A 27,139-nucleotide genomic window follows, 5' to 3' on the forward strand; every position below is an offset into this window, starting at 1 on the left:
TCAGAACATCCCGAAAAGCCCAAAGCGGTGAAAGGGAGCCTGTGCAGTATAAAAGGCACTTTGCAAACTTTATAACACCCGAAGATTACAAGGGGATGAAAAAGAAGGCAAACACATAGATAACAACTTTATAAACCCATTAGAAACATCCAGATGAGCACAAGGGGTTGAGAACGACAATCTGAAATACATTACGAACGGTGTGAAGCAGAGAAACACATCCCCAGGGACACAAGAGAATAGGAGAAGAGGCCAACAACTGACATTGAGAGTGCCCCTAGGTGGGACAGTACCTGGCAGGGGAGTATACCAGGTCTGTCCAAGTGAACACTAGGTAACGAAGGAACAAGGATTCCGTCAAGCTGAAGAAATAGGGTCTGGGACCCAGATAAAAGCAGGCAAAGCCCATCAGTGGAATGCATAAGGGTAGAAGACCCACCTCCAAACAACAAGATTTTATAACCAATGATCTGGAGCCCAAAACAAAATAATCTTTGAGCGAGAGTTGTGGAAATCAAGTCTGGCAGGCAAATAAACCAGACTTGATGCACTATTGGAAGAGTCTACGGTGAGGGTGTTATGAGAATTCTCATAAATGTGCTAATTGCCTTCACCTTAGAGACCCCCAGCAACTTTGCTGGATTTTGAGGGCTTGATTGTTTTACCTGGAGAGAGTGTGAGCCTTTTTTCCCCACTCTCTCATGTATTTTGTTATGTGTTTTACTCTTGTGTTCTTTTATTATGGAGTTTTAGACAACTCCATAGGCATCATCTTTTCATTTGTGTCACACAGCACCCTCAGTGCAGTGACACAGGGGAAGCCTTTTAGGCTGTCCCAAGGTTTAATACCTTCTCTGGGATAAACTACTGTTTCCCAGAGAAAGTAAAGTGAAATTTACTTTACTAGTCTTTCCAAATTCCTAGACTCAGCACACACTATCTTACAATAGAGTGCCGGAGGGGTTACCTAGTATCCCCTATGTCTAGAAACTCATGTAGCAGTCAAATGCTACTGTTTCCTCTCGAAATGGCGGGTGTGTTAGGGAAAATTCTCTGTTTAGGCTGAATTTCCTAACCTAGTGAGTCCCCCAGCAGCTTTGCTGGATTTTTGGGGTTTATTTTTTTCTCCTGCCAAGAGTGAGACTCTTTTACCCTCACTCTTGGACATGATTGGAGTGCGTCTCTTTGACTCTAGATGTGTTTAATGGGCTATGGGGTCTTTTACTCCATAGGGCTTCATGTGTTTTTGTGATGTGTGTTACACAGCACCCTCAGTGCAGTAACACAGGGTAACATAGTGACCCCCCAGTATAGACTCCATACCCTGGGACTGACTACTGTCTCCCAGGGCATGTAAAGTCACCATTGACTTTACTAGTCTCAAATTATGAACAGAACCAGTACAAACCATCATATTGTGGACGTACTGGCTGGGGCAATTCGATTGCCCCGGGGTCTGTTAGTCAAGGGGGCACATCTCCATCCCCCCTGATCGAGTTTTGGCTGGTGGCAGTGGATACTACTTTTTATATTCGACAGCGAATATATCCCTATGGGATTTCCCATTGTTCGAGGCTACCAACTTTAATTATTTAATTCCTATAGCCTCGAACATACCAGCGGTTTATTTATTTAATATTAATTCTCCGGTTGGTATTTTTTGCAAGAACTCGGTTCTAAAATGGCGTTTGTGTTCGCTCCTGTGACTCCAACCCAAGTTAAGCTTTTTGTTGCACTTTTTGGCGGGCTTCTCCACAGAAGCCCTCCAAAGTGGTGCCACTCTGTCTGGGGTGCTTAGGAGGGGTGGAGGGGGATTTAGGCACCCTAGACTGAGTTGCCTAGGCAACTCAAGTCGCACTCCGTCCTGATTGGCCCAAGTGGTGAGCCGGCCGGCTCACCACTTAGCATGTTTGAGTGACAGCTAGGCTGAGTGAATGGGGGTTTTCTGCATAAAAGCAGGGCTTTGGGGACTGGAACTTTAGAAGTCGCCACAGGACCTAAGAATCCGACGAGGGAGAAGCTGAGCCGACCTGCTACGACGAAACCACCGGTGGAGCCCTGCTGAACCGTCTCACCACTTTTCCCAACGACAGAGGAGATCTCCAGCCCGGAGAGTCTTCTTCCTTCGACTGGTGGGGATAACCAGTCTGCTTCCTTTTTCACTTCCTGGAGCATCTCGTGGCCGCCTTGCCTGTGCCAAGCACCCCGGCAACCGGGATATCACGTTTTACCACTACCGCGAATCAATGGGTAGTACCTATAACCGGAAAACTCAGCGGCTGGTTTCTTCCCTGGCAGCGCAACGACCTTCATCTTTCCTCCACGTCGAGATCTTCTCTTCCTCTGGACGACGCCGCGACTTGCACCCGCTGCCAGGAACAACTACCCCTGCTGGAGGATCCTTTCCACATAAGGTACCGTGTTCCGCCTGGCTTCCCTTGCAACCGACTGTACGGGGTAGATTTAGCCCCCGGCTTTCGACCCTGGGTTAGCCTGGGACACCCTGGCTAAACTTTTCTGAAACCTAACTAAAACCTTTCTGAACTCCCTGCAAGACTTTTTAAGTCTGTTGTCATTGTGTGATCTTGGGTGCATTTGTGCCCTGCTCTATCCAAGAGTGGGCCCGGCCTATGGACTTTGGCTCACAAGTAACTTTTGACTTTCCTGCCTTGCTTAAGAGTTCCTAAGTATTAGTGTGGTGTATTTTCCTACATTCTGCCTTTTTCCCTCCCTTTTTCGTTAACTTATTGGAGTGCCATCTATAGTTAAGCGCTCACCTCTGTCTGGAAATAAGTGGTGTTAACTAAGACTTGTCTGATAAGGGATGTATATATAATAATAGTAACTGTGTTTAGAGTGATTTACCATAATAGTGCTGTTGTGTTTCAATAAGTGTGTTTTTAAATAAATCATTATATATCTTGATACCAAAGCTCTGGTCAGTGTTTGCTTGTACTATTGTATCTGAGTGCCTATTGTGTCTACTTTGCATACTGCCTAACTCTTCTTGAGGGAAGTCTGACTGCTCAGCCACAGCTACCAGGTACATCTGGGTGGTACAGACTGCTACCAAGTGGGTTTACTGCCAACACCTGTAGTCCTAAATCTTTTGCAGTGATCCCCAAGGGAACTGCACAGGTTTCTGCCCAACAGGGTGGCAGTGGTTTTACAACAAACTACCATGATTTTTCCCATCTGCGAACACCGGTAGTGTTAAATCGTGGGAGCCATGTTTTGCAAGATGGCACCTGAGCCTCCTTTTTTGTTTAAATGGGTCTGGTCTTCTTTTTTCATCCTTTTCTTTTTGGAAAGGTCCTTCTAGAGTTTGTCTCTGCGCACCAAACCAGGTTTGTTCCCTTTGTTCCTACGCCTTTGACAGGCTTCAGGACTGAAGACCGCCTCGGGCGCCCGATTGTCTGGGGTGGGCAGGCAGTGAGGGAGGTGCCCGAAACTCCCTGTACTTAGTCTCCTAGGAGACCAAAATGCACTCTGGCATGATTGTCTGGCTGACTGTCTGGCAAGGACAGCCACCCTTTCTGGGTGGGTGGCAGCTAGGCTGGAATGCATGGGAGAAAACTGTTTAAAAGGCGAGTCTCTTGGCTTGGAAGGCAGAGTCGACCACTGGAACTAAAGAACCAAAGATGAGCTGGAAGAGGACGGCTGCTGCAACTCCTGGACCGTTGGTCTGCCCGGTGAAGCCCTGCTGCAGGTCCGAATCAGCAAGTTCATCTCGACAGAGAAGCCCTTCAAGGACGACTTCTTCCTTTGAGTTGGTGAGACCAATCAACTCGTAAGCCACCTGGATACCATTCTCGGAGCTGGTTGTATTTTCCTCAGAGTGCTGCAAGAAACCGAATAGCCAGGAAGGAGGACACCAGATTGTGAACTTGACTATAGCTACCGGAATTGAAGATTTGCTTTTGCCAGCTTTTTGACCAGTCCCAGTGCAGTGCAGGAGTCCCCCGACGCCTTCCCTCTTGTTCCCACGACTGAGGCTCAGGAACAGCGAGATCTGCAGGAACTGCCAGGAACAGACGTCTTCAGCTGCATCTTTTTCTTCATTGTAAGGTACTGTGAAAACCCGACCGAAAGAACTTGCCTCTCACTGCGAAAGAGCTTGAAACTTTTGCAACTTGCAGGCCTATTCAGCTTGTGACCCAACATATGAATCGTTCTTTTACAAACTACTTCTGAGAACGTTGGCAAAGACTTTTCCGTTTAACCTCCAGAACTGCTTTATCCTATACAAAACTTAAGCCCATTGACTTTGGCCTAACCTATTGCATTGAATCAACTCCTCTGGTGAATTCAAACTTGTTTTAGAGTAACCGTAATATTCGTTTTATTAATTTATGCCCTTTTGCTCCTACTTCAAATGCCCTGAATGCCATTTTCCTCCTCCTTCAAAGTAGTTTAAATGCCTCAGAACCCGATTTTGTGAAGTACTGAAGTATATTTTTGTGTGATATAGACTGCCTCCTTCTAGTGAATGTTTTATAAATAACTGAAATAAATTAATACGTTTTTTACCAAGAAACCTTGAGCATAAGAGTCTATTTGAATATTTGTAATTATAGACCTCTCTGGAACACCCTTACAGCTCACATTCCCTCTTGAGATAAACCTGACTGCTCAGCAGCGCTACCACAAAATTGTGTAATACAGACTTATACCGAAGGTTGATTTCGCTTACACCTGTAGACCTAGTTGTGTGTAGTGGTCCCAAAGGGTACTGCATACAAACTTTGCCTAACAGAGGGCTGGCAGGTTAGTGAACCAGGCCTGACAAGAGATTGGGAAGGATCATTTTTGGACTGGAGAATAGGAATTCCCTAAGGGAATTTGAGGAATGTTATTTTGTGAGCCAGAGAGACTGGGAACCCATGAAGAGGTTCCACCCAGGAGAGCGGGGAAATGGGTTCTCTTTAAGTAGGCAGAACATAGAACTGTATACATTCCTTTTTGCAGAAGAACTGCACTTTGGTGTCAGCATCAAGAACGGGAGAGGTCACCTTATAGAATTAAGAAGACACCCCATTTTCCTTTTGTTAGATTGAGTGTGTAAGGGATGGAAATGGGCTTAGACACAGGACGGTGGACATTTTTGTTTGGTGGACATCTTGACCTGGTACATAGTATTCTTTTGTTGAGACAGGGCAACGGTTCTAAGTAATTAGTGTGAAAATCCAGAGGGTGGCCAGGGCACGGCTATCGCCTTTGGATCCAGAACCTGGTGGTGGAGAAGTGCAGGAAGATCACCTGGGTGAGGGGTCCTCGGGCAGAGACACCCGATGGCGAGACACGATGTCTCCCCTTTCCCAATACCCCTATCCAATCCTATTTTATAGGATATTCCAACTCCCCAAATGCCCCCACCCCTCGCTTTCCTACACAAACACTGAGCTGAGGAAGAGGAGGTCTAAGGCTGAAAGGATTACCACCCATGCAATCCACTGGACATGTCCCTCTAACAAGATCAGGCAGGGTCGGGCACTTGATCTTCATTAAATACACCTGGTACCTTTTAGCTCTCCCCACAGGGTTAAAAGGTGGAACACTGCGACATAATCTGAGCAAGGCGATGCACGAGAAGGAGCAGTTCCTTACAGGGTGGCGGCAAACCAGGCAGAGCAGAGCGACAGGTCGAGGGACAGAGAAACCTTGGACACCCTGGCGAAATATCATTAACTCCGAAGGGCCTTGAAGGTTGCAAAAGGAAGCCCAGCTGGAGAGAAGAGACAAAACTCTTGTGTTTCAAAGATACCACCCACCCTCCCAGGTGAACGGCAGAGTTGGAGAGGTGCAGCAGCATTTGTGGTGTTAGCCTTAATTTCAGGATCAAAGCCGTGAAAGAATAAAATGAATTAACACAGCCGGTGAGTTGATGAAAGCAATGAAAGTTCGGTCTGCGTTAAATGAAACTTGACAGCAATATTATCCGACGAATGAAAGTTGTGCATGTGCCGTTAAGACACGAGAGAAAGCAAAGTATTGTAAAGAACTGTAAATTAAAAATACAAGGGAACAGAGTGATCCGGCGAAAGAAGATTGCCCAATCGAAAGTCTCTTTAAAATGTCAGAAGCCGAAGAAGCAGCGGGAAGAGAAAGAAACCGAGATGCAAGAGTTGGACTGGTTTAATCCCGTCAGAGGGAAACCTGGATTTGGGAAATGTCTTTGAACATTTAGGTTTGATCCCGGCAGGGGGAAACCTGATCTTGAGAGATATCTTTTGAACTTTGAAATAAGTACTGTGCTCGAAACTACAGTTACCAAGAGGCCTTGGTGTAGGAGACAAAAAATGAATGCTTGAGGAAAGAAGGTCGAAATCGTTATTGAAAGGTTTGAGCATGGTGGAGGGGAACCTGTACTGAATTGTGGTAACTAGAAGGAAATAAACGTTGTTGAACTGTATTACAAGCTAAAAGGGGACCTGGGCTCAACAGAGAGAATGGCGAGAGGTCCAGCAAATGAACTAATGACTTTTCCTGGAAGGCCAAGTGGACCCTGGTCCAGGAAACAAACTGCATCCTTGTGTCCAAAGCCAAAATGTGTTACAAGTTCCAAGTGTGCAATTTACCCTGTGCTACAAAACGTGGGCAAGGGAGTTTACTCAGCCATACTGCCATTTCTTTTGAACACTGATTTTTCCTTTTTGCATTACATATTCCCTTTACACATTTATTGTATTAGAAAGAGGACAAGTATTAGGTTCATTAATATAGGCCATTTTTATTTTGACTAAGAACTGACTAGAACTGCATTTGATATTTGTTTGATGGTCGAGAATACTCCCATCATAGTTTTAGGGCAAGCTAGGAGTTTTCCAACCCCTTTTAAACCATCAAAGGTTTTGAAACATGCAGCTCTTCAGTCAGTGTCTACTTGTGATAACATGCCTCTCTCACATTAGGGACAGATAGGCCTTTCCCCAACCCCTTTGTCTTTCTTGTGAAACAATAAAAGTCTTTAACACAAAACAAATATACCACCTGTGTCTCGATCATCTGCCCCCTTACAATTCGTACAGTGAATGCAAGTAGGTTGGCCGTCATCCCATACATATATTGATGCATAAAAGATTTTGGCATTTCCTATAAACAATATCTATATTATTCATTCATTATCAGGGAAAATTGTGTAAATCAGCCGTTCAATCAGAAGGACAAGCTAACCAGGGTGCACTGCATAAGCAGATCATATAGTCTGAAACGGCTTGTCATCACCTTTGTGTGTGAACTGGCAGTTTGATAACTTAGGTATTTCTAATTGCATTGTTCCAAACCTCTGCAGAGAGGCACAGAGGCTTTCCATACCCTTAGGATTATTTTGGAGGAAAACTTTGCAACTCTTCTGAACCACAGTTTGTGGTAAAAGGAATTTGCTTTGCCTTCCTCATTCCCCAATATAAATAATCCACAACTACTAGGGATGTGCCTTTCCAAAATCACAATGCATGTAAACCAGCGACCTTGATGTATGTTAGTGCCCCAACAGGGTTGCATGTCTCCCAAGCCCTTCTTGAACATTCCATCAGGCATGAATACGTGCGAACAGCATGCCCCGATTACACAATACATAGAAGAATGTTTAATGTTCACGTTCATAAAAGCTGGTCTTCTCCTGTCGCTAGTAAGAATTAAGATGTCACTGAATTGACTTATTTGAAAAGTATCCTCCTCTGAAGATAAGTAAGCACCATTAACAGATCTATGCACCCACAAGTGTCCCTATAATGAAAGGATAACAAAGGCATGAAGGCATGAAGAACCTGCAGGCAGAGATATGCCTGACAAATACTTTTGACAGAATACTGGAGCTATCCAAGATAATTCCAAGTTCTAACAATGTATCAATTTTGCACAGTAATGTTTCAAACAAAATCAGACGCTCCATTTGTGACAACAAAGCTCTCAAGTTTCCCGTCGCAATGTATGAGAAGGCAGTCCAGCCCTGTTTTTTGCCTTTAGATTCTGGAATTGTCATTTTTCCTTTCCCATTTGAAACATAGGAAAACGAGAAGTTGTAGAATGCAAAGCAAAAAAAGGACTCAATAGTCTTCTCATGCATTGCCACGGACAATCTGAGAGCTCTACAGACTAGCAATCGACAAGTGCAAATATACTGAAATCGACTGTCAACACCTGTTTTTGGTAAGAACGTCTGTATCAGTTGCAATTCCACTAAGTAACAAAGGAATCCACTAACTAGAAACAAGATATTTATTTTGGGTTTGTTGAGAGGTTTTTCTACAGGGCTTGTGGTGAGAACTTGTGAAAACCAACCTGGTTTATTTGTGCAGAGTTTCCACCAAATTAGTGCTGTCTCTCACAACAGAAGTTGTGACCCCACAGTCTGGCTAGACTCTTAGGAGGAAAGAGGTGGTACTAAAGCTGAGTTGGTCACACAACAAAATAAAAGAGACTACACATTGTATTTACTGAAACATTATCTAGAAGAGACACATGACATAAAATAAAGCAGTAACAGTTTAAAAAGGGCTTCAAATGCACAAACTATATAATGAAGCATGAAATTGTTAGAAAAATGTGTCCATGAAAAAAAAGATAAGTCGTAAAAATCAACAGTGTCCCTTAACACATCAAACCCCTATTTAAACAAGCACTTGGTACAATTCCACATCAAATAAGGTGGTTAAAAAATAGGTCTATGGATTTTAACGGGACAAAGCCAGTAAGCTGCTCGCAGCTATTGTGAAAAAGGAACAAGTTACTTACCTGTAACTGTTGTTCTCCAGCATGGGTTTGGCATGGATTCACATGCTCATGAATATTCTGCGTCAGGCTGGGAATCCTCGGTAAAGAAAAAATCAGTTTCAGTTTCGTTTCTGAACTGTTTTTCTACTAGTAGCCAATCACTGGTCTCTGGGTCATACTGCCCCCAGCCAATGACTGCCTTCTAACTAAGATCCTCCTCTGGCAGCCATCTTCAGATTTGGTAGCACATAAAGTGGCAGTAGGACCAAGAGAAGAGCCGCATAGGGGTAGGAGGGAGGGTTCGCATGTGAATCCATGCCACACCCATTCTGGACAACAACAGTTACAGGTAAGTAACTTGTTCCTTCTCCAGCATGGGGTCTGGCATGGATTCACATGCTCATGAATATAAGAATACATAGCAGTACACACATGCACAACCACGGGAGTTGGCAAGGCTCAACATGAAGCATTTCATCAACTCAACATTAAACAACTCTTACCTCCTCACCAGGCCCATCTTCTGGCGAACAGGTTGCGCTCCTCCCTGGAATCCCGGTCGACGCAGTAGAATGTCGTGAAGGTGTGCATTGACCTCCATGTAGCAGCCCTGCAGATGTCCAGCAGGGGCACACCAGATATGAACGCCGTGGTAGCAGCAATCGCTCTGGTCGAATGGGCTCTCGGACGGCCGGGCAACGGTCGGTTTGCCAACCGGTGACAGTGCATGATGCAACCGGAAAGCCATCTGGAAATGGAAGCCTTCGAGAGGGCTTTCCCTTGGTTCACAGGTCCAAAGTTCACAAACAGCTGTGATGTCTTCCGAAAACTCTTTGTGCGGTCCACGTAGAACTTCAGCGCTCTAGCTACATCCAGCGAGTGCAAAGTCCTCTCGGCCGGCGACAAAGGCGACGGAAATAAAACAGGTAACACCAAGGGCTCGTTGAGATGGAAGTCTGACGACACCTTGGGCATGAAGGAGGGCTGCGTCCCCAGCACCACCCTCGTCTTGTGGAAAGTCAGGTATGGAAGCTTGCAGGAGAGGGCCTGAATCTCTCCCACTCGTCGTGCGGAGGTGATGGCCACAAGAAAAGCTGTTTTCCACGACAGGAACTTCAACGGTGCCGAATGCAGAGGCTGGAATGGCAGCCCCATGAGCCTGGTCAGCACCACATTAAACTCCCACGCGGGGCCGGAGCCTTCACTGCCAGGAACGATCGGAACAGTCCCTTCATGAACTCCTTCACCAGGCGATGGGACCACAGGGATGAGCGCACCAGAGTTCTGGTGTAGCGGGAGATAGCCGCCAGATGGATCTTGATGGAGGCATGAACTAGCCTTGCCTTTGCCAGCGACAGCAAGTACTTGATGGGCCGTAATCCACAGAGGGTTAATCTTCTGTGCCCGGCACCAGACAGAAACCTCTTCCATTGTTGTCCATAGCACTTGAGAGTTGAGGACGCCCTGGCCTTTGCAAGCACCTCCTTGCAGTCCGCCGGGATATCGTACCCTCCAAACTCTAGTGCTGCAGGAGCCAGGCCTGCAAGTTCAGAGAGCCCGGGTCGTGGTGGAGGATGGCGCCTCCTTCTCTGGTGAGGCAATCCGCCTCCATCGGCAGTTTGACTGGGGCTGGGGGAGGATGCTGACATGTCCAGAAGGTCCGGGAACCAGATCTGTCTCGGCCACCCCCATGCGATAAGGATAATCCTGCACCGGGACCGTCTGAGTTGGTTGATGAGTCGCAGCAGCAACAGCAACGGTGGGAACGCATACAGGAACAGGCCGTCCCAGGGGAATGAGAAGGCATCACCTCTGCTCCCTGGCTGGGGAAAACTGCTGGCGAACCTCCGGCACTTGGTGTTCATCGCCGTCGCGAATAGGTCAATCTGGGGATTGCCCCATCGTTGGAAGAGTAGATCCACTTGATCCTGACGCAGTTCCCACTCGTGGCACGAGCACAGCCAGATTCCTGCTGAGTGAGTCAGCAATGGTGTTCTTTATTCCTGCCAGATGGAAGGGTACCAGAAACATCCCTTGGGCGACAGCCCAGTGCCACAGATCCTGGGATTCCTTGGATGGGGCTGGGGATCTGGTGCCTCCCTGCTTCCGGATGTAGAACATCGTGGTGGTGTTGTTGGTAAAAATCCTTACCACCTTGCCCTTGAGGGACGAGAGGAACGACCTCAGGGCCCATGACATGGCTCGGAGCTCCAGGACATTGATGTGTAGTGACCTCTCCTCCGGGAGCCGAAGGCCTCTTGCGTGGAGATCTCCGGTGTGCGCTCCCCATCCCTCCAGGGAGGCGTCCGTCATCACCGTCTCCTGATGTGCCGGGGTCTGGAAGTCCATACCCACTGCCAGATGCGAGCGGTTGCCCCACCACCGGATCGCTTGGCGGAAGGTCTTGTTGAGCGGGATCCTGTCTTCGAAGTTGCCCGCCGCCTGCATCCAACGGGTGTCGAGGAACACTTGCAGTGGACGCATCCGCAGCCTGCATAGGCGCACGAAGTAGATGCACGAGGACATCATGCCGAGAAGGGACTTGATGGACCTCACCCTGGCCACGCCCATAGTCGACAGCCGTTGCACCTTGCCCAGGATGGCCTTCATCCTTTCCTCCGACAGAGAGGCCAATCGCGCCACTGTGTCGAGCCTGGCTCCCAGGAACAGGGCGAATTGCAACGGAACCAAGTGGGATTTCGCGAAGTTGATGGAAAATCCCAGATCCGTGATCAGTTGGACGGTCTTCGCTGTGTGCTGACGGCGAGTTCTCTTGTCTTTGCTCTGATGAGCCAATTGTCCAGGTAGGGGTAGACGTGGATCCCCTGCAGGCGCAGCCGCACCGCCACTGGTGGTAGGCACTTGGTGAATAACCTGGGCACCGCCTTCAATCCGAAGGGAAGGGCCTTGAACTGGTAGTGTCACCCTTGGACTACAAATCTGAGGAACTTTCGATGTCCTTTTAGAATGGGGATGTGAAAGTAGGCATCCTCCAAGTCCAGCGACGATAGGAAGTCGCCTTCCTCCAGCTGCCCCCAGCACGTGCTGGAGGGTGACCATCCGGAACTTCTGGGACTTGATGTACTTGTTTAAACAACAAAGTATCAGGTTGGGTCGCAAGCCGCCGGTCTTCTTTCTTACGAGGAAGTAACATGAGTACACTCCGCAGTCCCGGAGCCTCTTTGGGACGAGCTCGATGGCTCCTTTCTTCAGCATCGCCCTTACTTCCAACAGCAGTTGAGGGACGTGGTTTTCCTTCCTGGCCACGGGCCAGGGCATCCAGCACCCATCGGTCGGTGGAGATGGACTCCCACACCCTGATGAACTTCGCCAGCCGGGATCCCACCAGGGTGCTCAGGTGGGGCTCCGACGCTACGGCCAGTTCAGTCCTGCTTGGCAATGGCCTTGCCGCCTTGGCGACGATGACAAGATCCTCCTGACTTGCCTCGTCCTCTGTAGGCCTCCTGCGATGAGGAGCGGGCCGCCTGGCGGTACGTCGAGGAGCCGCCGCCGAAACCTTTGGAGGCACCCTGCTTGCCTCCGGAGTTCCGAAAGAGCGTCCGTCGTTGCAGTAAAACCCCCAAGGCCCGAGCCGTCTCCGTGTCGGCCTTGATGGCCTGCAGTGACTCGTCCACTGTCTTGCCAAACAGGTTGTTCCAGTCGAAAGGCATGTCCAGAACTCCGATCTACAAATCTTGGTGGAAATCGGTTGCCTTGAGGCAACCACGCCGACGAAGGCAAACGCTGTTGCCCATCTGGCGGAAACCGGTGTCAGCAATGTCCGTGGCCACCGTTATGGCGCGGTCTGACGCCACCTCACCTTCCTGTAGGATCTCCAGGGCCTCAGCCCTCTTGGCGTCTGGGAGGTGAGCGATCTTAAACCACAGCTCCCTGCCGTAGCGGGTCACAATCGCGAGGGCATTGGCCGCTTTAATCGTCGTCGCCCCTGACGAGATGACCCGTCGTCCCATGGCATCCAGTTTCTTCCCCCCGCCGTCCGGCGGTGAAGTCGAAGTTGAAGCCGTCGCTCCCGCCGCTTTCTTCTTAGCCGCCGCAGAGACGACCGAATCCGAGGTCGGCTGCGCCCTAAGGCACACAGGGGCGGAATCCGGGACCCGGTACTTCTCGTACCGGTCTCTCTTGGCAGGAGTCGTGGACGGGTTCTTCAAGAGTGACAGCCCCCCCTCCCAGATGTCGCCAAGCAATGGAACCGAGAGGACCGTCTTCCTCTTGGCCTCACGCCGTTGATGGAGGAAACCCTTCCTTCCTCTGTTCCTCGGGGCAGAGATGGAAGAGCTTGGAAGCCATGCCGATCATGGCGTGGAAAGGAGCCAATTTCGTCGGGCGGAGAGGCCCGAGGAGGTGGTGATGGAAGGCCTATCCCATCGTCACCACCGTCGTCATCCGTCCCCGTCATGGCTGTCTCTGTTCCCGTGTCATCCCACGGATCAGGGGAAGGAGATGAAGGCTGCGAAGGCCGTGAAGGCTGGAAGGACGGGGGTGGGATGAATTCTCCTCCGCTTGCTTGGAGGGCTTCACAACGGTCCAGGCTCCACTGGATCGTCCGTTGGGGGTAAGGGCAACTTTGTCCTTATCTCCGTACACAAGGGCTGGATCGCCATCAAGATTGCTCCCAAGAGCTGTCCTGTGGCCCAGGCACCGGCTGCGATGGGCGCAACGGTTGGGGAGTGGAATCCTCCGCCTCCACAGGCTCCTCGTCGGCACCACCGTCGCTTTCTTCGTCCGCCTCATCGGGATCCCTCCTGTGGGACCGAACCTCCTCAAACCTCTTGTTCAGGATCTTCGCGACTCCAGCCAGCTCCTATACAGAGGCTGTATCTGTGCCCGTGATGGCCACCGGGGCCCCCCCTCTTTTTCCACTGGGGTTTTCACAGGGGTCTTATCGATGGGTTGAAAAGAGGATTCCCTCTGCGGTGGCAGCGAAACTCTGGGCACCAAGGTCGCCTCCACTGGAGTAGCCTCCACAGGCTTTGCCAGGGCCGCCACAACTCCCTTGATAGAGACATTGGCCCGGTGAATTAAGGCCTTCACGACTTTGGATGCGCTTGAGGCCTTCGCCTTGGGGGGGAAGGTCACGGCCTCGCTCCCCCTCGGCTGTATCCGTCGGAATCGACCGGGACTTCTCCCGAAGCTTACCCGGGTTCTCCGATTTCCTCTTCCCCGAGCTAGAGCATTGGCTCGTGGTTGATGGCGACGGTGAAGGCATTAGAGGCATCTAGAATGCTCGTCCTCCTTGAAGACATTCTGCAATCCACATCTGGGCGTCGTGTTTCCTTTGTCCTGGGCCATGTCCACGCAGAGTAGGCCTCAAAGATCTTCTGGAATCCCTGAAGAAGTGAAACTCGATGAAAACTTTGCCCTTGAAGGGCGTAGAAAATTCCGAAACGGGTCCCCGTTGATCTGAAGTAAAAACGGTGGAGCTTGAGGCTTGATTGACCGAAAAAATTATATTAAACTCTTTGAAAAATCGCAAAAAGCAGTAAAAGCTCGAGAGCTATAGCACGAGGACTCCCAACACTTGAACGTGCAGTAAAAATCTGAAGATGGCTGCCAGAGGAGGGGCTTAGGTAGAGGGCAGTCATTGGCTGGGGGCAGTATGACCCAGAGACAAGTGATTGGTTACTAGTAGAAAGACAGTTCAGAAACGAAACTGAAACTGGTTTTTTCTTTACCGAGGATTCCAAGCCTGACGACGGGGAATATTCATGAGCATGTGAATCCATGCCACACCTCATGCTGGAGAAGTAAGTTAAGTATTACGATAGTGTCACTGGAGCTACAGACGAGGCAACATTTGTTATGGCCGAAATGGGGACCCCACCCAAGGAATTCCAAGCAATTTCAACAAGCGGAGGCCCAGAGAAGAGATGGAGCCAAGTACCATTGTGGTGTATTTCGCAGTGAGGGGGAACTTGCAGAAAGACTGCAGACAATGCCCCAAGACCCCGGAAAAGAGGACCACCAACTATTTGGAAGCCAAAAGGGCAGGCTGCTAGTAATAGGTGATTTAGTCAAGGAGTCACAAGAAAGGGGTCTGGCATTGGGATTTAGTTTTAGGTGCTAGTTCCTGCTGCAGGGTCAGCAAACAGAGCCCCTGGAGATAGATGGGCAAAGAAAACAATGTCAGAGAGATTGGATGACCCTCTTCAGGAGACCCACAAAGTGGAGGGCATGACAGTAGCAGAAGGAGCAACTGTGAGGATGCAAAAAAACTACATTATAAATGACTCTGGTGCAGGCAAAGGCCTACAGGACAGGATGCAGCACAGTGCTACGAAGAAGAGCAGATGAAGAGGCTGGAGCCATAATGGAGCAGGAGAGTTTGAGCAACATTTCCACCAGCAATCAAGTTCCAGCAGGCAGCACAGGGTCCCACTGCATGGACAGTGAGTATCATGGGTTCAGAAAGCTTCATGGTCGCACACTTAGCCAGATGTTCAAGCTGCTCTCATAGAATTGAGGAAGAGCCTGAAAGAATTCTAGAGCAGGTTGAGGCAGAGTTTCACTGTCCAGAGGATCAGACTCAGCAGCACAGCTAGCCTTAGGGATTTTCAGGGACCTCTAATTATTCCAGCTTCTTCCAACAAGTTTCCAATAACTAATTTCTAGTGTGGCATGGGTTTGTCCTATTTATACACACAAGAAGGGGATAGGTGCTAGTCCATCCCTCTAATATCAGTTCAGTGTGATACAGTCCCATGCTTGAGGTTAGAGGATGGAGCTGGGGTGACCTTGAGGATTTGGGGGATCGCCACATGCTCTGTGATGCAGACAACAGAATGGGTGTAAGGAGGGTTCTCCTCGGTTCACCAGTTCATCATTAGCGTCATGTCTGTTCATCATACTGTCTCTGATCAGACTATGCAGGATAATGATGTTACAGTACCAGCAACCAAATCGAAAGGTACACAAAGATCAGGTGGCCTTGAGGATCTGCAACTGTGGGTGCCCGGAGAAAACATAAAACCCATGAGTAAAGCCAGTTTATTGAATAACAAGTCTGCGAGTGAGCCCCTTGCTTAACTAATTGCGGGTCCCGCATGCATCAGAAACATTAATTCTCTCTTGTTTTGACAATAATATTTACTTATTGTGGTAGGGTTTTTAATTAAAACCTTTTGCCATTCAAAGTTTTAAACGAACACAATAACTATCATCTAAAACATTACAAACTAAAATTAGCAAGTTCAAGAAAGAACATTTGAAAAACAAGGATTTAAACAATTGAATTCATAATCGTGAAACATAAGTCACATAGGAACAGTGCACGCGCAGCTTTGGTATATAAGACCCAGGCAGCTTGTTAGAAACACATGAATAAGCTGCAAAAAGGGAAATGTGTGAACGCATTCAGAGCTTCATTTCAACTCTCATTATTATAAGAAAGGGCTATGAACACTTTACAAAGATAAAAGCAAGGAACACAGCGTCAGTATACAATACTAACACTCGGAATTACATTCCCACAATCACGATGGAGGAACATTTACAAGACACTTAATCAATGCATAAAATCTTGGGTAGGAGCAAGTTATGTAGGTAAAATGCAAACGTGCAAATTACAATATTAAGATACAATACTACACAAACCGAGCATACCTGCAGTGCTGAATTCCGAAAAAGCGAACTCACTTCCCTAATTAAAAAGTCAGTCCTGTAGGCTCAGTACAAAACCAACTAAATGAGGAATGTCACCAAATTGGGGGAATATCTCTTTTCGAAAAGCAGTAAGAGCAATTGTCAGAGATAATTGGTTTGTCAGTCATCTGACAACCCCTAAGTTTTTCCGAAATTACAGCCGAGGGAGAGTGAATTCATTTTTCAAAATAAAATAATTTTCTCTGCAATAAATAAGTGCAATCCAGAGTTAAATGACGAAGTGTTTCCACCTTATCTGTTTTACAAAGTCGACATTAATGCCCATCACAAGGAAGTCCTAGTCGAGGCCCAACTACTTCTAATGTATGAAGACAATTGCACATACATCTAAGAAACCACATTCTGTGGTTGCGGGAAGGATATTTAGATACATAACCCATCAGGGACTTGGAGCCTGGGAAGGTGTTTATATACTCTTTATAGAGCTTTAAATTGGTTAAACTTGCTCTATTTTCTATATGGTCCCTCTATCTTAACTTCTTTATTAGCGAGGTGTGAGATTCCAGAAACATTCCTGCCTCTACTCAAAAACGTTCACTGGTCCTCAAATTCTTTTAAGGAAATATCAAAGTCTAAACGGAAAACGTTCCCCAACTTGGAGTAAAGGGATTCCCCTCTTTCCTCTTTAATCTTTGTAAAGGGGTGCAATGTATTGCGTTTATAGATGAACCACAGTGAATTTAGCCCCAGCGCTAAACAGATAGCCCCAACAGGCAAAGGGGCAGGGGGAGGAGGGGTTTAGGGAGACCCAAAAATGTACCCTAAAAACTCCAAGCCATTTCCTGATCTAAATGGATAACAACTCCAAGCCATACATAATAGCCAGGGTCACTTTGACTTTATAGAATTCCATTAGGGGGCCTTAAGGAATATTAATATTTGGCCAGAATTATTTTCATCTGAGTAATAAAAGACTCAATCCTAGACTCCAGTTTCCCCTTTTTTGTTGGCAAAGATAAACCCCAAATAAACTAAATGTTCAACTTCCTCTATTCAGTTTTAGTTTAAAAAACACCTAAAACTTTTGATTATAGAATAATATATGTCACTGGTCAGGATCGATCTATTTTCTGTAGCATACATCCAGATTAAATATAATGATCTTTGAAGACCAATGGGGGTAACATCAAGCAGAATCAGGTTATCAGCGCAGGCCATCCACCCTACCTCTAATTAACCTAACTTGGGTGGAAACAAAGAGGATTTCTGTAGTTTCCTGAAGGTCTGAGACCTACAAATTGATGGTAGGGGTTACACACACCCTTGTCTTAAACCTATCTCTACTGGTACCTCCCTTGAGAGCGCACCGTCAGAATTAAGACAAACTCTAAGGTTATTATCAGAATAAAAGATCAATAGCTTATTTAAAAGACCTAGTGGGATACCCCAATTAGGTAATTTAGACCAAAGATGCCCTCTGCACACCCTGTCAAAGGCAGCGGACAGGTCCAGACTTTCCAAGTAGAGCGGCTGCCATAATACCCAACAATCCTTAGTTTGGCATAAGGTGAACATTAAACAGTTAAGTGCGGTCCCCATACCCTTCTGGAAACCGGTTTGATTAATGCTCAGCCTCTTAGTACTTTACAGCCACCTGGCCAAGTCTTTTAGCACAAAAACGGATAGGCCTGTAACATTGAATAGATTGGTACTATAATAGCACTGTGCCAAGAGTCTGGAATAGTAAGATCGGAAGCCACCTGACTAAAAAGAGCTGAATATTTGCACACAAGTTAGCATTTTCTTTTAAAAACCATGTTAGAAACACTGTCAGGCCTACATGCTCTCGATTTTTCCAGTCTGCCTATGACAAGCTCGAAATCCTCTCAATCAAAATTCAATCCCATGGGAATCTGGGATATCATGAAGCAATTGAATAGCAAAAGTAAAGAAGATTAACTCCTAGAGAAGGGGGGAACGAAAGTTAAACCATGAACTTTGAGTCGGAGTGGTCCTGCGGTGATCTGTAAAGAAAGCCACGCACATTCGAAAGTATTGCACATCCGAATGTGATCCGAGCACGACTGAGGGAGACCTGAAGTATAATAAGCTTGGGGAAGGGAGCTCCCTTGCAAGTTTGTGTTGCACTATGTTGTGAGAGGTCTGAACTCGACAGAGGCGAACCTATGTGAACTTTGTTGTGAAGGGTCTGAGCCCGATAGAGGAAGGCCTTTGTGAACTTTTAGTTGAAACATTATTTTGGAAGTCAGAAAAAGATAGTTCAACGTGGGAGACTAGGCAGGCCTCAATCCAAGTTTTGGAACGGTGTATCGCGTTTAACGAGCCAGAGTGTGTCATCCGGCCTCCAGGGGCAGCCTTAGTTTGTGAGTTCTAATGTGGGGAGGACAGCTGGTTCAACCACATTCATTCTTTTGAACACCTATTTTTTCCTTTTGCATACATTTCTCCCTTACACACTTTTTTGGGATTCGGTCAAAATGACTGAATCCAAATGACCTACACCACCACTAAAATCGATACTACTAAATGTCCTACTGACTAAATGTTCGAGGACATTTTGTAGTATCTATTTGGTGGTGTAGGTCATTTGGTTAAAAAATAAAAGGATGCGTGGGACACATCTGCAGCTGACCTGACCAAAAAATACGAAAAAGGGGTGTCCCCGCTCACTCCAGCTGACCCGATCAAAAAAAAAAAAAAAAGGGCCCTGCGGCACCGGTTCCCTATCACGAAATCAGCGCGTCACAATGACAGGTAAGAAGGGTGAAGGGGGTGTGTTGGGGGGTTTGGGCAGGGGGTGGGTGAAACAGGGGTTAGTGTATGGATAGATTTGGTGTTTTACAGTGGATGGAAATGTAAAAACAATTTTGTGTAAGGTACATTTCTCATGCAGTCATTTCCGTCGCAGACATTTCATCCACGGTAAAACAACCCCAAATCCTTTTTTGTACAAAAGATAGGGCAGGTATTAGGTTTTTGTTAGCATAGGTCATTTTGATTTGACGGACTCCACTAGGGCTGTTTTGTTTATCGTTTGATGGTCGTGACTACTCCCATTTTAGTTATAGGGCAAACGAGTTTTTCCAGCCCCAACAATTTCAATAAAGGTTTTACAAATTGTACCCATTGTGTCAGTGTCATACTTGTGATACCCTTTCTTATAGCTCACATTCACTCATTTTCCTTTCTTCTTCCTTCCTTTTAGCCAAACTGTCCTTTTATGGGTAAAAGGTGGTTGAGGATATCCACTAGTACACTTTCGTAATCCCCAGTTTTCACCAAACATAGCTGACCATTCATTGCAGCACACAGATAATGACAGCATCCTCTAGGAACAACAGGAAGATGTTCAGTGGCTGTCATGACTCACGTTTCCTTATGTTAATAAAACTGTCCTATGCAAATGGGCAGTAGCTTACTGTTTAAACAAACTTTAGGTAAAAGAGTATTTTCAGTAGGGGGGAAGCATTTTTTTAAATTAGCTGCCTGTCCTTTTAAAACCGGGTCAACACCCTTCTTGATGATATGTAGTAATTTCTGTAAGTATTTACTATGTATTTTAGTCTCCCACCATCAGTTGTGTTTCTGTTCCCTTTCAAGTTTCTTCATCTAGATTCAAGTGCTCTGAAGATACAGCTATGACATGCTTCACATTATAAGATCGCTCATCATGTCCAATTCAGAATAGGGCACCAGACGTTATTACTTCAGATCCCACAATAAACTGGCTGCAGCAGCAGAAATGTGAAAGGATTACATCAACAAAACTTGCATATAGGTCTATGAAATGCAGATACTCACATTTTGAGAATAACCTGTGTTGCATTTTTAGTCATCACCTGACAATGCTACACTCATTTTTCACAAATGTATAAGACTTGGTAGCAAACATGTATGAATACCTTTGATTCAGCTCCTCACCCTGCCTAATATACGATGGTGTCTCAATACCTTTGATTCAGCTCCTCACCCTGCCTAATATACGATGGTGTCTCCCACACTTACTAATATATTTAACAGCTGTCACATATAAAGGCATTTGGTCGCTAATTTAAGGAGCCTCCAACCCCTGAGCAGCCCCTACAATCCTTTGTTGTGGCAGAGAATGTGTCTGAGGTAAATACATGATTTTGTAATTTTGCATACAGTTTACCCCAACCAAGATTCTATGTTATCAGATAATATTGTCCCCATACATATGGTTGGCATACATAATGTCACCAGGAAAAGGTTGTGGCGGCATTATATATGGTGACTATATATATGGAGGCAAGGGGAGCGGGTGTTGCGGGGTGTCCCCCACTCCCCTGGAGAAAAAAACATGTTAAATGTAACAATGTCCCCGCAAAAAATGGCACTTTTTTGGCGAGTTCTTTGCCAGGCGACATTTCTGCTGGGACATTATTACATGGAACCGATTCTATCCCCCAGTGATTCAAACAGTTCCCAAACCTGTCCTTCGGGCAACCAGGAAGAACCTCTAACCCTGTATACATCTCTATAATCCTATGATAGTGTGATTCCTGATGTCCTGCCGTGTGACCATTGCCTACATTTTGTCGCAAGTTTTGCTATTGTTCTTGCAATTCCTATCATACTTGGACAGTGCTGAGGCTTCAACAGTGTCTAGTTTGATGTAAACAAAAGCATGCATTAAATAAATATCTACCTTAATTTCAGCCTCTGTAGGCTTTCCATCTATTTTTGCAAATCCATCGAAAAGTGTTTTGTACAAAATGTTCTTGCGTGTAGCTGCGTCATCCGGTGGAAGGTACTCTAAGATTGCGCCACGGTGCTTCCTGTACATCTGGAAAACAATCCGTAAGGCGACATCCCGGATCTCAGCAGCAGTGTGCTCCAGTGCCCCTGCAGAAAACTGACATTACAGATGAACAATGATTAATGTAGAGTGGTCATATATAATGCAATATCTACCATTTTGCACAATATGTTTATGTATGCTTCTTGTATAAAAGCACACCTTATAAGACCTTATTAACAGTGTCAAAATCAAGCAGCCTTAAAGCACTAAAACCTTTTAGATAACCTATAAATAATAACTATTTTCTTGACTGAACTTCTAGTTATATAGCAAACTCATCTTGAGCCATTTTTAGCATTAACTTCAGGGGTCGGCAACCTATGACTCTTCAGATATTTTAGTCTATGACGTACATGATGCCTGAGTGGCTAGATCGGATTGGAGTTCTATGCCAAAACATCTGGAGAGCCGCATGTTACCAGTACCCTGCATGACCTAGAAGAGATACACTACAGAGTCATACAATATGGCATTTCAGACTGGTCTATTAACTAAATCTAAGGGGGAATATCTATTTAGTCATGTTTTTATATTCTAAATCATAGTTAACAAATTTACATCTGGAGGAGAATTTAATGGATTCCCCTGCGGTTCCCAAGTGGCATCATGGCCACAGCCCACTTTCTATCAGGGAATACCTTTGGAGATACAGCAAATCTGGACATATTTGCGGGTGAGGTCTGAATTTTAGCAGCAGCATTTTCTTGTTCAAGAAACGGAAGCATGAGCCCAATAACCACTTTGAACCCACAAAAACAACAAAACATATCTTAGTAAAGAAAGTTTGGCTGCCCAATACCTTTCCTTTTTTAGAGAGTTACCAGACAAAATGAAAAGCGATGGAAACATGAGGTTGAGATTTCTAGAGACGGCCTACGGTTTAAACCAGAGGAAACTGAGAATATAAACATGTATTCATTGGTACAAAGGAGGTATAGGAAAGAGATATTCAACATGAAAAGGCCATCATTTACAAAATGTCACATTTTTAACTGAAGGTGGAGGTTATGCACATTTATTTACGCTAGCAGCCCTCCACGTCAACCAACACAGGCTTCCCCAAACGCTAGAGCTCACAGTAATAGCCTGTGGGGTCTCAGGAGGAGTTTTAGTACAATGCATTCCCAAGGAAACCAAATAAAATGCACAGCACACACTTCCAGTCCTGTACATGAAGAGAAAAACATTAAATCAATTTAAAGAGACCTGTAACCACACAGGAAAATATGACAGAGTGAGCTAGGGTAAATGTAATAGCTGTCTGGCTTGCGTGTCAAAAGCAGGCAGTATATCTTATACCTGTTTTTTTAACGAGGTCACTTTTTCACTGTGGTTGTTCTGGTCGAAAAAATAAAAACAGTAGTATCCAAGCAGATATAGACAGAAAGCTCATAAAACATCTATGCACCTTCTCCCAGGGGAGGAAGGGTGGGCGCATGTGAGTCCAAGCAGATACAAGCATCAGAAATACGATTACGGTGAGTAATGTATCCCTTCTGAGGCTTGTGGAATCTGCTTAGATCACATGCTATGCATAGATTAGCGAGCAGTGTTATGAGAAGGTGGTGGTTTGTGAGAAGGAGCAGCTGCAAATCGATGTTTTAGAACCGCTTGTCCCACCTGTGTATCTGCTTTGGGATGTGTGTCAATGCAGTAATTATGAGTGAAAGTATGTACTGAGCTCCATGCAGCTGCTTTGCAAATGCGGTCTAAGGGTACATTTGTAATAAAAGCCAGAGTAGCTCCTGTGCTCCGTGTGGAATGAGCTCTTGGTGTGAAAGGCAGTGTTTTTCATTTGATAATGAATAGCATAGTTGTATACATCTGACTATCCATCTGGATATAGCATTCTTGGAAATGCCGTCCCCCTCTCTGCCTGTTGCTATGGAGACAGCTGATCTGTCTTTCTAAGCGGTCTGGTCTTGTCTATGTAGTAGAGGGCCGCTCTCCTCACATCTAGTGTGTGGAGTTTCACCTCAGCTGAGCTAGTTGTATTCTGAAAGAAAGCCGGGAGCTCAATGGACTGGTTTACGTGGAATTTAGAAATGAATTTAGGGGAAACCCTAGGATGAGTACGTAAAACAAATTTATGTTTATGGACAATAAAGAAAGGGTCCTGCACTGACAAGGCTTGTAATTCACTGACTCTTCTTATGGAAAAAATAGCCACTAAGAAGACAGTCTTGTAGGTCAGGTGTGCAGGCTCGAAGGAGGGGGTCCCATGAGCTTTGCTAGTGTTACATTGAGATCCCATCCTGGCGGGGGATTAGAAATTGGAGGGTGGAGCCTCTTTACTCCCTCTATAAATGCCTTAATGAATGGCACTTTCCACCACAAGACTACTTTGAGAGGTGGTATAGGCTGATAAAGCTGCCAGGTGGACCTTTATAGAGTTCAATACTAACCCAGAATCTAACAAGTGGAGTAAATAATTTAGAATGTGTGAAGGAGTACATTCTAAGGGGTTTATTTGTTTTGAATGGCACCAAATTACAAATCTTCTCCACTTGTCGAAATAGCAGTGTCTAGTGTTTGGTTTTCATGCCTCCTTGAGGATATCCATACGCCAATGTGGTAGATTAAGGTGTCCGAAAACTATGACTTCAGGAGCCATGCTGCCAAGTTCATTGAGTGTGGCTGAGGATGTACCGTTGTTCCCCCGTGTTGGGTTAACAGGTTGGCTAGGTACGGGAGCTTGATGGGATTGCATACCGCCAGTTTGCACAGATGCGGATGCCATGGTTGTCTCGCCCACATAGGAGCAACTAGGACGAGTGCCATCTGTTCTCTGTGCATCTTGTTCACAATCCTGCCCATTAATGGTGTCCGGGGGGGGGAGGGAACGTAAGCAAATTTCCCTGACCAGTTCATCCATAGGGCGTTCCCCTTGGAGTATGGCTGGGGCAACCTGGACGCGAAGTCTGGGCATTGCTGGTTTTCTTTTGTAGTGAACAAGTCTAGGGTGGGATAACTCCATTGAGAGAGGATGTAGTCTACGACGCTTGAGTGTAGTTGCCACTCGTGTTCCTCTGTTAGGGGATCTCTGCTCAGAGAGTTTGCTAGGGTGTTGAGTACCCCTGTAACTTGTAGGGAGGATAGGGATATCCCCCATTTGAGTGCCAACCGCCATATTATTTGCACCAACTTGGAGTCTGTGCCCCCTGTTTGTTGATATAGAACATGCCAGTTGTGCTGTCTGTTAGAAATGGAACAGACAAGTTTGTCAGTTGCATCTCGAATGCCTGAAGTGCTTTGAGTACTGCGAGTAGTTCCAGCAGGTCAATATGGTTCTGTGCAGTGAACTGTGTCCACAGACCGTGTGCTGTGTGGTGAAGTTAATGAGCCCCCCACCCGGAAAGTGACCCGTCTGTTGTGACAACCGTTTGCGCCTCCGGATCGTGGAGGGTTTTTCCCTTTAACAGATTTTCTCTCGCCCACCAGCGTAGGTTTTGTACCAGTGATGGTGAAACAACCACTAGATCGTCCCACTGACCACTTGCCTGAGACCATTATTTCGTCACCCACTCCTGCATTGGTTGCATGCGCAGACGTGCGTGTGGGACTAGATAAATGCACAATGCCATCATGCCTAGTAATCGCATTGCCTTGCATACGCTTATCTGGAGACTGACTTGATCCTGATGTATTTGCCGAAGCATGTTTTGCACTCTTTCCATGGACGGAAAGGCCAAGCCTGTTCGGGTATCTAATACAGCTCCTAGGAACTGTTTCGACGTATTTGGTACAAGACTGGACTTTTTTCGTTTATAGAGAAGCCTAATTGGTAGAGAAGATTTATGGTTCTTTGCGTGTTTAGTTTTCAAAGATGGGGAGTTTTTCCTGTGATCAACCAGTCGTCCAGATAGGGGTACACTGGGATTACCTCCTTGCGCAGGTGCGCTGCCACCACCGCCAGTACCTTGGTGAATACCCTTGGAGGCCAGGCTATTCCAAAGGGTAGCACCTTGAATTGGTAGTGCTGGTTTGCTACTTTGAACCGCAAGATCTGTGCGCTGGGAGCATTGAAATATGAAAATAATCTTTCATATCCAATGTTGCCATGTAATCCCCCCGCTTAAGTAGAGGGATTACTTCTTGTAGCGTAGTCATGCAGAACTTTTGTGGCTTGACATATTTGTCAGATCTTTCTTTGGTACAAGGAAGTATGTTGAATAGATACCCTCGTTTACCTCGTTGGACGGCACGATCTCGATGGCGTCTTTGAGGAGTAGCGCGTTGACTTCTTCTACCAAGATGAGGTGTTCCTCTCTTGAGGTTTTCCTCTGGCACGGGGGGAGGTTAGATGGTGTTTCTAGGAGCTCCACGCAATAACCTCCCGCTACTGTTGATAACACCCACTTGTCTGTGGTTATGCCCTCCCATGCGTGGGTAAAGTTTGAAATCCGTCCCCCCACTGGGGAGGCATCGGAGGGGAACTGTAGCGGGAGGCGTTCCTCCACCTCTGCCAGTGGAGGGTCTCCCCCGGCTGCGACCTCTGCGCTGACCTCTAGGATAACTTTGGGACGCTTGACCCTGGTTGTAATTCCAAGATGAATTCTGGTTTAGTCTGTAACCGGAGCCTCTTTGACTTTGGCTGTGAAAACGGCGAAAATGGTTACCCCCATTTGTCCGGTCTGTTTATTAGTAAGTTGGCCAAGGCACTTGAGTGTTTTATACTCGTCCTTGGCTGACTTCAGAGAATCCTCCACTGCGCTTTGCCAAATAAAACGTTAGGTTCTATTGGCATATTGAGCAAGGTTGCTTGAGTCTCTAGTTTAAAACCGGACAGTAGAACCCAGGCATGGTGCTTGAGGATAGTGCCCTCTGCGATAACGCGTCCGGCATTATCCACAGCGTCAAGGTTGTATTTAAGCAGACAGCTGGCAGTGGCCCTGCCTTCAGCTGCGACAAGGGCAAGTTTGATTTCAGAGGTTCAGGAGCAGAGTCAGCTAGGGCAGTAACCTTGTCCCATTTAGTACAGTCGTAGCTTGCCAACAGTGTGGAACTGTTGGTGATTCTTGTTTGGTAAGCTGCGGAAGTAGCCACCTTCCTACCCATGGTTTAGAGCTTCTTGCTCTCTCTGTCTGGTGGAGCTTCAGAGGAGGCCAAGGGTGTACCAGCTCTCTTCCGGGTAGTCGTGACCACCAGTGAATCTGGCCTAAGCTGTCCTCTTATATACAAGGGATCAGACGGGACCGGGCGGAATAGCTTCTCTATTCTTAGGTTAACTGCCCTTGTTTGATTGGGCGTTTCAAATGAAGGTTGGATCCTTCTTTGAACGGACTTCAAAATGGGAATAAACTGGGTGGAGGCTTTCTTGTCCCCCAGGATGTTCTCGACAAGATCTCTGTCCTGCTGAGTCTCTTCAGTCTCAATGCCGAAGTGCTCAGCTGCTTTGACCAAAATGTCATTAAACAGGGGTTGATCATCCACTGGGGAATCAGGTAACGGGGAATCCTGGGTAACTGGAGAGTCCATAGCATAGACCTCCGCCTCATCGGCGTCATTATTCTTACTATCCCCTCATCCTCTACGTCATAGTATTGATCATCCTCTTGATATTCTTCTGTGGCTGCATGTATATCAAAGATCTGCAGGGGTGTGAGACTTCTTGGCAGTAGACATATCACAAGGATCAGAAGAGATGAGAGATGAGAGATCTCTTTCCTGATGGCTGGGATGATTGATGGGGCTGAGAAGTAGATGCCTGATCAGTGGGGGTGTATTTTGTAAGCTCTCAAATGCTTGAGGGTGCTCTTCAAAGAAGTTAGCAAAGAAAGACATTCTGGACATTACTCTAGGTCATCAGCTGACCGTTTGGCTGAGCTGGGGACAGCAGGTGTAGGTAGGCCCTTATTATGCAGGGCCTCACTTAAAGGGCCCTCCCTATCCTCCCGTAGGGTTTCATCAATCTCCTGACAAGTGTCTCTGGCAGGGGTAGGCCTTTCACTATGAGGTTTG

At 46.6% G+C, this 27,139-nt stretch overlaps 1 protein-coding gene across 1 annotated transcript in view; it reads right to left on the reverse strand.

Moving 5' to 3' along the window:
• Nucleotides 1-27,139, reverse strand: part of CEP104 (centrosomal protein 104) — an 846,942-nt gene that overhangs the window by 240,584 nt on the left and 579,219 nt on the right. Inside the window, exon 14 of the mRNA XM_069610252.1 lies at nt 21,026-21,232. Coding sequence (XP_069466353.1) covers nt 21,026-21,232 — 207 coding nt within the window. The remainder of the gene's footprint in view (nt 1-21,025; nt 21,233-27,139) is intronic.

This window comes from Ambystoma mexicanum, chromosome 8 (assembly GCF_040938575.1).
Source record: "Ambystoma mexicanum isolate Mex_15411 chromosome 8, UKY_AmexF1_1, whole genome shotgun sequence".
Classification (NCBI taxonomy): Eukaryota; Metazoa; Chordata; class Amphibia; order Caudata; family Ambystomatidae; genus Ambystoma; species Ambystoma mexicanum.